The sequence below is a fragment of the Myxine glutinosa genome, chromosome 8 (assembly GCF_964187855.1).
Source record: "Myxine glutinosa chromosome 8, kmMyxGlut1.1, whole genome shotgun sequence".
NCBI lineage: Eukaryota > Metazoa > Chordata > Myxini > Myxiniformes > Myxinidae > Myxine > Myxine glutinosa.
In genome coordinates this window covers 123638919-123651418 of record NC_136268.1, presented here as the reverse complement: position 1 = coordinate 123651418, position 12500 = coordinate 123638919, and the positions used below count along the sequence as shown (strand labels likewise).

The 12500-nt window shown below is 39.8% G+C and overlaps 1 protein-coding gene across 1 annotated transcript in view; it reads left to right on the top strand.

The window, feature by feature from the left end:
* LOC137433184 (CUB and sushi domain-containing protein 3-like) overlaps positions 1-12500 on the top strand; it is a 1533363-nt gene that overhangs the window by 1345421 nt on the left and 175442 nt on the right. The window contains exon 54 of the mRNA XM_078783994.1: positions 7944-8141. Within this exon, the coding sequence (XP_078640120.1) occupies positions 7944-8141 (198 nt within the window). The remainder of the gene's footprint in view (positions 1-7943; positions 8142-12500) is intronic.

Below are 12500 nucleotides of genomic sequence, written 5' to 3'. Positions count from 1 at the left end.
GTCACGTGTAAGAAGCATATAGGCTACATTTTCTTGACTTTTGGCTTGACGAAGGGGTCTTGCTGGTGATCCAACACTGGCACTCCATGGAGGATCTGGCTCCATCTTGTCCTGTGTCAAATGAGGTGGCAGACCAGGATAGGGCTGACGTTCGCCATTTGTTTCATTAAGTCGAGCCACCTTGTGGTGGTTCAGCTCCTGGGTCTATGCCATCAGGCTTGGGAGGGCTTGATGTTGAAGAGTTGGTGGGATGGCAGATGAGGCGCCACATGATAGAGAATGGAGATGTCCAAGTAATACCTTCGTGTGCGCAGTTAGCATGTCTTACTGCACTGTTGAGTGCAATTCAAATTAGTAAGGCCACTAGTACTGTTATTAAGCACTTTGTGTGTGACATTGCACTTGGTCATTGCCTCTTGTAGGCATATTTTGTTTTTTTGCTGGCTGGCATAAATAGGATGGCTCTCCTCCACAATCTTCAACAAGAAAGACCAATCAGAGATTGCAGATCCTCGCCAGGATGTGTGGTTTTGTCCTTTGGGTCTTCTCGGTTTTTTTGGTGCCCTCGGGGCCTTTTGGGTCCTCGGTGTCTTAGGGCTTTTGGGTCTTTTGGGTCGGCTGTGTCTTTAAGGGTCTTTGGGGTATTTTGGAGGCTCTCGGTGCTCTGGATATTTTGGGTTTTTGGGGTCTTTAAGGGTCTTTTGAGTCGTCTGGATGTTTTGGTTCTTCGGGGTATTTAAGGGTCTTTGGAATCTATTGGGTCTTCAGGGTCTTAAAGGGTTGTTTTTTTTGTATACAAGATCGAGGCTCGTGTAAGAGTCTTTGTGTCTTTTGGGTTTTCAGGGTATTTAAGGGTCTTCGGGGTCTTTTGGTGTTCTGGGTATTTAAGGATCTTTTGGGTCATTGGGATATCTTGAGTCTTTAAGGGTCTTCTGGGACTTTTGGGTTTTCAGGGTATTGAAAGGTCTTTGGGTCCTCTGGGTCATTTGGATCTTAAAAGGCTTTAGGGTTCTAAAGTGTATTAAAAAGGGAGTTGAGGTTCCAAAGGCTCTCAGAGTTATAAAGGGTCTAAAGGGTCTTCGGGTTCTAAAGGCTCGAAAGTGTTTTAAGTATCTTAAACGGTCTTAGGGGTCCTAATAATTTTTAGCGTCTTTGTGGGTCTTCATGGTCGTAATGGTTCTCAGGGATGCAAAGGTTTGTTAGGGTGTTAGCGTTAGTAATGGGTCTTAGGGTTCTAAATGGTCGAATGTAATTAATACACATACTCACGTTCTGTGCGGACAAACAAACGGACCCAAATGCAATACCCTCTCCTCTGGCGAAGGTAAACATTGATGCATTTTAAACAAATTGAGGTCAAGGCTATAGAGCAGTTTTATCTTGGCTCAGTTTGATGTTGAAGAGCCACAGAGTGAAGCAGGGATGCTCAGTGCACATGCTGTGTCATGACCAGGCACTAGATTTTATTCTCAACCGCATGCTGTGTTATTCCTTGAATATACCTTGCCTCTTACAAACGGAGGCAATTATTTTTGTGCCCTTTTGGAGCTTAGGGTAGATCCATTTCAAAACTGGCTTGTGCTGATAGGAGGTAGCAAACTCGCCTTTGACCTATCTCCCCTGGATTTGGTTCTGAACCCAACTACAAACTGTCATCCCTGGTGTTTTGCATGTGGGCTGTTGCATCAATGTGTGTTGTCTATCGGATGGGAGGTTTAGCTCTGTGTCCCATCTCCTAGCATTTGCTCTTGTTGATGTTGAAGATGTTTCTGCACGTAATGAAAAGATTTAGGACATGTTGTTACAGTAACTTGGCAAATGTCTAAATTTCTGCCCTAAACGACAGAGTATACTACATTAGCAGCACGGCTGTGTCCACAGAAATGATTCAAACCTGCATGGGACTTTCAGTCATAATCATCCCTTTCCTCTCAATCTCCATGTCTCTCCGATGCCACGCGCACCTCGAGGTCGAGTATTTGCTGCCCCTTGGAATGACATTGCCACTAATCAAATGTGTAAACAGTGAATATGATTTATTCCTAATTTTGTTCTGCATTCATTTAACATCACTGCATCAAAAAGGGTCGTTTCCTCTATTGGCTTACAGGAAGGATATAACCATCAGCAGGTGTATTCATATCAGAGAGCACGCAAGAATGTCATACGTCTTGGCTGTCATAGCACATTAGCACGTCACAGATGACTCGGTTTCAACATTGGTGTCATTTGTTTAAAAGTTGCAAGATGCTCTTTGGCAGCATGTCAGCCGATAGCCTAAAAAGTACAGTTTTACACATAGCATGTTCCTAATTGGTCATTTAAACATCCAAATTGTTGTGACATCCATGGTTATTTGGCCATGGGGGATATTTTAGTTACAAGTAAAGAAGGAGGACAGTGAAGTGAATCCAAAGATACAAATTGTACCAAATTGACTGCTCTACTTTTCTTCAAAAAGATTATCTTCAGCAGAACTTCTCTTTCCCTTGGATTATTGGACCCTCCAAGTATGCTTCTCTAGCACTCTCCTTCCAAAAGACAACTCTGCCTGGAACATTAACACAAGAGTTCTTGGCTTCGTGAGTCAATGATTGGCTGTCTGATGTCTCCTGAGCTGTACATCCAGTACAGTTTTGGCTTGTTGAATAGTTTGATCAAGAAGTGTATTCATGAATTTATGTTTGGATGGCTTATATGGGAGAGCTGCAACTCACTGCCAGGTCACGAGAAAACATATAACGACGCAAACTCCTCGCATATTGCTCGGCTTGACGCCAAGAAACCAAGGCCTTTAAGATCATTGGAATCTCCTGTGATGAAGCTGAGCCTCTCACTTTCACATCACAGACAGGTCGGTGGTCTCTCTGTCTGCTACCGCCTCCTTTATGATCTTCTTTCTGTGTTTTGTCTGCCTCCCCCCACTACTCCAGGTTTTTGCACGCAGTCCACGGCAACCTCCTTCTGGTGAAACTCGGAAAATCCCGAATCACTGCTCACCATTCCTCTCTTTCCTCATTCGTTCATCCTTTCTCCCACCTGTGGAATCAACTTGCACATACTCTTCAATCTCATCCTTACCTCCAGGTCTCTACACAGCTGTTCACCACCATCTCACATCATCCCCAATCCCAAACCATGATCATTTCTCCCTCTGTTAAACCCTAACCCTGCCCCTAAGCCCACCTCCATCCAAATTTCCAGTTTTTCTTTCCTGAGAGTTTGCTTTATGTATCCATCTTATCCACCCCCTGTGTCCTCCCTAGTCCTCATTCTTCCTCACATCCCTTGTCTTGAAGTCTCTATTTAATCCCTCAATCTGCTGTTGTGTGTTTCCTCCTCTCCTGGTCTTCATTTTATTCTGTTGCATCCTGATCCATTTTAGGTTCTGGCTCTTCCACGAACTATAACCCTGCATAGAAAATAATCTCTTGAAATTTTGAGGTGTGTTTTAATTTATCTGCCTCACAGTTTGGCTTCTCTCATACACAGGGCCGGCGCCAGACTATTTTGCGCCCGAGGCAAGGCCAGCTACTTGCATCCCCTCCCCCCCCCCCCCCAAATTTTTTTTGCCAACTTCGATTATTAAAAACAGATGTCTTGTAGAAAAAATAAAAAGCAGAAAACTTGAAACTGCTAAATTTATTTTAACTTGCAAGAATAAGTACCATAAGATACCAACAGCACCAATATTAAAGGCGCAATATCCATAAATATGGCAGTAGTGGCCCTGTTACCCCACGCTTTGGGGCAAATGGGCTTTCACTTTTAAAAATATGACACTACATGTGGTTTGCAATGCAAAATAAAGAAAGTCGTCCCTTTATGAGTGTGTGAATGGAAATTACAGATAAATAAAACAGTTTTTGGTTTGAGCAATGTTTTAGATATGCAAAATCAAAATTTTAAATAATCAATCTTTGATTTATCTTTCACAAATACAAAAGAAAATATTTTGGCACACAAATCATTTTGAACTAAAGGGCACTCGGTATACTGTGACCAGTCTTAAAACAATAATTTGTATAAAACTGTGACCCTTTAAGGTTCAGTAATACGCCCCTCTGATGTCTGCGCCCTTCGGCGGCTGCCTAGTTGGCCTAATGGTAGCGCCGGCCCTGCTCATACATCATCATTGCATTACAATGTACCCCTGATGCCCAATCCCAGCACGTAATGCTCTTTCCCATCAAATAAGTGTCAATATCAGTAAAATATTGCCCAAGCAACAGCAAAACAACAGTGAGCACATCCTTACCTCCAGGTCCTATCAGTATTCCTATTCCACCATATGAGATTGGAAAAAGCACCACAGCAGTGTTTGAGACTACCAAGACTAATTTGGGTTGTATTTAAACGCATTTGCAGTCGAGGTGTAATTGAATATGTGAGTGCTAGATAACTGTGCCTGCCATCATGGGTGAGAGTTGTGGTAAGTTTGATTTGATTGCACCAATTGTTCTCGCAGTTCAGGTGAAGAAGAGTTAAATACTGCCTCGGGTCTCTTTACAAAAACAAATAATTGCACTTCTGTTTGTATTACATTCCACTTCGATAATTACACACAAAAAAAATATATATATATATATATATATATATATATATATACACATATATATATATATATATATATATATATATATATATATATATATATATATATATATATACACATATATAATTATATATATATATATATAATTATATAAATATATATATATATATATATATATATATATATATATATATATATATATATATATATACATACATACACACACACACACACACACACACATACACACACACCGAGCAAAAATTTTCCAAAGACGGGTGCGAATGGCAGATGGCACACAAAAAACCAAAACAACAACGAATACAGCCCTGACAATTGCAAAAAAAAAGACAAAAATATAAAATGAAATATCAACAGATATACACCGACAACTGGGCAAATCATAAAAGAGCAAGAAGGTATAAAAAAAGAGTTGGACAGATTGGGAGTAGACAAAGAAGGCTCTATGGAATGGCTAAGAAGAGGTCAGCTCAACTGGGATGGTGGACAAATCATTATAAATGCCCAAGATCAAGGACACTACACCAATGGCTTTATGAAAATGGTGGGACTGAGTCAATCGGCCATGTGTATGTTCTGCAATGTAGAAACAGAAAGAACGAGCCACCACAACTATCAGGATGTAAAAAAAAAAAAAAAGGCATGTTGGAGCTGCTCCACACCCAATGCCACAACAAAGTATGTTGAGTAATCCACTGGCACATCTGCAAAAGTCTCAATATCCCAGTTCCAGAAAACTTGTGGAAACATGAACCAAAAGTAATCACTGAATCACTGAAGACAAGGAAGTAATGCTCACGTATGACCAAATGATCCCATCAAGGTGAACATAGCAAAGCATTGCGACCTGGTATAGTACTAAGGTACAAAAAAAAGAAAAGATGGCATTGCTAAATGAGGTGCAGAACCCAGCGATTTTGGTCTAAACAACACAGAAAATGACCAAACACCAAGCCCAAAAATGAAGTGAAAGATCCTGGAAGCTGAAGAGCACCAAAATTGTACCAGCGATTATAGGAGCAATGGGAATAATAAAAAAATACCCTTACAGAGATCTTAGAAACCATTCCTGGGAATATTACGACAAACGACCTGCAATTGGAAGCTGTCTGAAGCTCGGTTACGTCCTAAAAAGAGCCCTCGGGACAAAACTTGCCCGAGGGTAAAAACCACTAAGAATACATCCTGCCCGAGGGTTTGCAATCTCTGATTGCTCTTTCTTGTTTTAACTTGTTTTTGGGTCCCATTTATTACCAACCTTCTTGTGGAGTCTTCTTGGGAACATTATTTTGGCCCAAGTTTCTGACGAACATGCTGGCCAGGCTTGACGTTCTCGTATTGCAGAAATTTGTAATTTGTTCAGGTTGCCGGGGTTAAATTGCCCACTCTTCCTGAAATACTGTGGGTTATTTAGCGGCCACCAACTTATGCGAGCAGATGAGACACTCACTTTAACGTCCATCCGTGGGACGGCGCAGTCATGGATGAATCACCCGGCATTCAAAACACCAATGCAACGGTTCATAATCAAGTCACGAATCACACCCAAACCAGGCAGCTCAAAGGTATGTGTGCTACCTTTGCACCGTCTTGTCAGACATGCTTTTTGCAAATGATAACACCTTCCTGTTTATCTTAAAAACAGGAATATTAGAACAGATCTAATTATCATGTATCCTTGGTGACTTTACATCATCATGCGTTTCACAATCATCATGCGTTTCACAACCAGACCTATTTCTTCAATCATATTATTATTATAATTTTTTGTCATAGTCATTAATCATCTTATAAAATCCAATCCAATATTATTAAGAGTAAATTGTCCTTCCATGATGAAGGAATGCTTACCAAAGATGAAAGAAATGTAAAATTCCAGTTTGTTATCACACAAAGTTTCTCAGATATATTACTTGTTGATCATTTAATTTGTGGCTCTTTATCAATCTTTGTGATATATTTGTGTTTATTTCATTATTATTTTATTCCTTTTGGGATAAATTATCATCGCTATATTTTATGCTTTTACAGTTTCTGATCTTCCATCAGATATATTTGTTCAGCCTTCTGACTCTAAGGGAAAACTCAGTGAACCGACTAAGATTGATTTTTGTTCTCCATCTACTCCCTTAAAAGCCTAAAATTTTCCAAACCTCTTGTGGAGGCAGCAGAATATTTTTATTGTTGTTACAATCATCATGATTTATTGTTATTAATTTGATTTTATGTGCATGTCCTAATTAATAAATTTCACAATTCATATTTTAATCACTATCATAGCAATTATATTGGGGTTTTTTTTAATTTTATGTTGTTTTTATTTTTTGAGTATTATGAATTGATATTATATGACGTTTGACAGATATGACATTTGCCTTTAACCTGTTGTTTAATTACCCTGTGATTTACGTTGCAGTGATGCGATGTGGATTTATAGATTGGCTCAGAAAGTGAATGCAGTTTGTAAAATGCTATCGCATTTAAGTATAATTTGGGCAGTTTGGAATTGCATCAACAGGTACTCCTCACACCCCAGCAGCAATACTTACATTATTATGAGAAATGTAATTGTTAATTATTGTAGGGTGAAGTTTCAATTCCTATATTACCTTTCCAAAACTTGGAAAACTAAAACGGCACTTGGTAGAGCACATACCTCCCTCCCACCAAGCTAAACAGTTTACGTTTTGTAACCCACTTACTGATCTGCATCCGGACCTGAACCAAAATCTAATTGGCTTGTTCTTTCACCGACCCAACTCCTCCACGAAGTTTTGTCATAATCCATCCAGAAGTTTTTGAAATATTGTGCCATACTGCATATCGTTTTGCCCCTATTTCTCATTGGTGAAGAATCACTTGCGAATTTAAAAAAAAATCTTTTATCCGGATTTTGATGAGGATCTTCACTGAAATCGAATAAATTCGTCCTTGTCACACATCGAACCTGTACACCAAGTTTCATCCGAATCCGTCCGTAACTTTTTGAGATATCCTGCTCACAGACAGACAGATAGACAGACAGAGGTGAAACAAAACCGCCATCCACCTCTGGTGGCGGTGGTAACTGGAGAGATCCTAGAACACCTTACCCCATGTAGTCTTGAGAAAAAGGACAAGGGAAAGGTTTTTTCAACTCTTGCTTATGATTGCCACCGCACCTGTTATCAAAGTTCACAAACAAAGCTAATATAGGTCGTGCTCAGAACCCCCACCCCAACCATTTAATTTTTACTTCTCTCCCATTGCTCCAAACAACAACCATATTACATCCAGACATTTCACATCATTTTTTGCAATTTCATAAGAACTAAACCAGCCGTTTTACCTTGGAACACATTCTTGGATTTCTTTTTAATCCTTACAGTTGCCAGTTGTCCATCGCTCCAGGATTTCTCACTACAGAATGGTGCATGGCTTCCGGTGGGTGGTGTTGCACATCCACTCTTTGGCTCCAGAGTATTGCTCAGCTGCCACTCTGGATACCATCTCCTTGGACCACACATCATGACTTGTCTTCCAAATGGCACCTGGAGCTGGGCTGGAGAGAGACCATCATGCCATAGTAAGAACATCTGATCTAAAACTACCTAATTTTGACTTATATTCCTTATATCCAACTTTTTATTCCCTGTTCTGATTATTTCCCTCCAATTTGATTGTTTTCCTCCTTACTATTTTATAATGTGAATTCAAGATGAAAAAAAAGCACAAGAAAGGTTCCTTTGGCTTATCCTGCATAAGAAAATTCTTATTCCAGTACTCATGCACGAATGAACGAACAATAAGTGAAGCTTCATGTACAGCTTGCTTTCTTCAGGTCCCATGAGAATGCAACTGCACAAATATATACGTGTGTGTGTGTGTGTGTGTGTGTGTGTGTGTGTGTGTGTGTGTGTGTGTGTGTGTGTGTGTGTGTGTGTGTGTGTGTGTGTGTGTGTGTGTGTGTGTGTGTGTGTGTGTGTGTGTGTGTGTAAGATAAGTGGAAGAAATACACCGTTGTAAAAGAAACACAGTCGACGTTTTGGGCATAAACCTTCTTATTTATTTTATTTTTTTAAACAAACAAACTAAGGAACCAAAACATCTGATGCAATATATAGTGAATAAATCATGTAATTAGAAACAAGTGTGCGCAGGGGCGGATCCACGGGGGTTCACTGGGTGCACGTGACCCACCCCCACCCCCCCCCCCCCCTTACCTTTTTAACCTCCGCCATCTGGAATGGACAGAGGTTGCCTTCACCGTTGTCAGTTTGTCAGCATGCAGGATATCTCAAAAAGTTATTGATGGATTTAGATGAAAGCTGGTGGGCAGCTTCAGTGTGTGACATGGATGAATTGATTTTAATTTTGTGGAAATCCGATTCAGGAGCTTACGAGGATTATTAATTTTTTTAAGTGATTCTTCCCAATTGAGAGATATGGCAACAACGACATACAGTCACGTGAAAAAGTAAGTACACCCCATGTAAAGTTTTGACTTTTTCAACATATATCAACATACAGCTATTTGATCTTCATTTCAACAGTATTGACAGATAAAGGTGATATAATACAACAAATATCATGGAACATTTACATTTTGTAGTCCATTGTATAATTTAAATAAACATAAATGCAAATTTCGCATGTGGAAAAAGTAAGTACACCCTTGGCTCTAATAGGTGGTATTGTCCCCTTTGGCAGAAACAACCTCAAGTAGGCATTTCTTATAACTGTCTACCAGTCTCTAACATCGACTGGGAGAAATTTTTGCGCACTCCTCCATGCAGAATGCTTTCAGCTGTGCGATGTTTGAGGGGTTTCTTGCATGCACAGCTCGTTTCAAATCCCCCCACAACATCTCGATGGGATTTAGATCCGGGCTTTGACTTGGCCATTCCAGAACCCTCCATTCCTTTCTTTTCAGCCATTCCTTGGTGTATTTACTGATATGTTTAGGGTCATTGTCATGTTGCAAGGTCCACCTTCGGTTGAGCTTCAACTTTCCGACAGATGGCCTCACATTGTCCTCAAGCACCCTCTGGTGCAATGAAGAATTCATCGTGGATTCGATGATGGTGAGTTGCCCAGGCCCTGATGAAGCAAAGCTGCCCCAAACCATAATATTTCCACCACCATGCTTTACAGTTGGTATCAGGTTCTTGTGGTCAAATGCTGTCTTTTGTTTTTGCCAAACATGTCTTCTGGTACTGTGGCCAAATAGCTATACCTTTGACTCATCTGTCCAGAGCACATTGTTCCAGAAGTGCTGGTCTTTGTCGAGGTGTTCATTGGCAAACTTTAGTCTTGCCCTGATGTTCTTTCTGGACAGCAAAGGTTTCCTCCTGGCACACCTCCCATGTAGATCAAATTTGTGCAGCCTCTTTCTAATGGTAGACTCGTGCACTTTGACATCAACAGTGGCAAGAGCTACCTGTAGGTCCCGTGATGACATTCTGGGGGTTCTTAGAGACTTCTTTCAGCATCTTGCGGTCTGCTCTCGGGCTGAACTTGCTGGGGCGGCCTGGCCTGAACAAGTTGGTAGTTGTTTGGAATCTTCTCCACTTGTAGATGATCTTCCGGACAGTCGAATGATTGATTTCAAATTGTTTGAAGATCTTTTTAAATCCATTCCCAGACTCGTAGGCATCTATAACCTTTTTTTCTGAAGGCCTCAGAGAGGTCTTTTGATCTAGGCATGGTGACCGCACACTTCAACAACAAAGAGCAAACCAAACTAAATGTCTGAGGTTTAAATAAGACAGGTTCCTCCAAGATCCTCTCGAACGATGTTCTAATCATTTGCACCTGACCTGGTGCACCTGATTCTAATTTTAGGTATTTGAAGTTGTGATAAATGTAGGGGTGTACTTACTTTTTCCACATGCGAAATTTGCGTTTATGTTTATTTAAATTATACAATGGACTACAAAATGTAAATGTTTCATGATATTTGTTATATTATATCACCTTTATCTATCAATATTGTTGAAATGAAGATCAAATAGCTGTATGGTGAAATATGTTGAAAAGGCCAAACTTTACTTGGGGTGTACTTACTTTTTCACGTGACTCTATAGTACGATATTTTAAAACGTTGCGGATGGATTCGGCCAAAACTTGGTGGGCAGGTTGAGTGTGTGACAAGGAAGAATTGATTCGATTGATGAAGATCTGAATACGGATCCAGATATGAGAATTTTTAAAGTGATTCTTCACCATGGAGCAAATTGTCTAAAAACGACATACAGAATGATATTTCAAAAAGTTGTGGACGGATTCGGACGAAACTTGGTGGACATGTTGGGTTTGTGACAAGGACAAATCGATTCGATTTTGGTGAATATCCGGATCCGGATCGAGATACAACATTTATTTAATTTTATTTAATTTTATAATTGATTATTATTCACTATTGAGTGAGAGGGCTATAAACGATACATAGCATGATATCTCCGAAAGTTGTGGACGTTTTATAACTAAACTTGGTGGATGAGTTGGTTAGGCGACAATAAGAAGCCGATTCGATTTTGGTTCAGATCCGAATCCAAATCCGGTTTATCAGTGGGATACAAAACATAAACTGTTTAACCTGGCGGAGGTGCCATTCGAGTTTGTCACATGATCGTCATGCGAGATCTCGTTGGACAATGGACAATCACAAGCAACCTTTTCTTCACGCAGCAGTTAATCCAAGCCACGTCACACTTTTCTTCTCTAGCTCTGTGTTAATTCCTGATACGCAGTGTAATCTGAATTCTAAGTGTGATCTAAAAGTGTAAAATATTACAGTGTAATCTAAAATCTAAATTTGTTGTAAAATATTGTCATTTTACATGACATTTTACATCTTTTAGTTAAATATTGTCGTGAAAAAAATAGAAGACTAATACATTGACTTGAATAAGGCTTGGTGGTAGATTTTGCGATCTGTGAGTATTTTAACATCAAGTGAACCCCACCTAAAAAATTTCTGGATCCACCCCTGGTGTGAATAAATTAATCAAGTGTTGGAATAAGGAAAAGTCGGGAATGTTTAACATAAATTCTTCGAGGGTGTATCGTACCAAGCTGAAAGGTGACTTTCTCCTCGAAGCGCTTTCGATCCAAATCACTGCAGCACGCCTCATATACCACACACCTGTAAATGATCCTTGGTATACTTTTGCACTTGTATTAGTGTGGAAAAAACACTTTTCGCACTTGTGCTAGAGTTGAAAAACCACTTTTCGCACTTATGTTAGTGTTGAAAAACCACTTTTCGCACTTGTGTTAGTGTTGAAAACCCACTTTTCGCACTTGTGTTGGTGCAGGAAACCACTTTTGCACTTGTATTAGTGTGGAAAAACCACTTTTCGCACTTGTGTTAGTGTTGAAAAACCACTTTTCGCACTTGTGTTAGTGTTGAAAAACCACTTTTCGCACTTGTGTTAGTGTTGAAAAACCACTTTTCGCAATTTTGTTAGTGTTGAAAAACCACTTTTCGCACTCGTGTTGGTGCAGGAAACCACTTTTGCACTTGTATTAATGTGGAAAAAACACTTTTTGCACTTGTGATAGTGTTGAAAAACCACTTTTCGCACTTGTGTTAGTGTTGAAAAACCACTTTTCGCACTTGTGTTGGTGCAGGAAACCACTTTTGCACTTGTATTAGTGTGGAAAAAACACTTTTCGCACTTGTGTTAGTGTTGAAAAAACACTTTTTGCACTTGTGTTAGTGTTGAAAAACCACTTTTCGCACTTGTGTTAGTGTTGAAAAACCACTTTTCGCACTTGTGTTGGTGCAGGAAACCACTTTTGCACTTGTATTAGTGTGGAAAAACCACTTTTCGCACTTGTGTTAGTGTTGAAAAACCACTTTTCGCACTTGTGTTAGTGTTGAAAAACCACTTTTCGCACTTGTGTTAGTGTTGAAAAACCACTTTTTGCACTTGTGTTG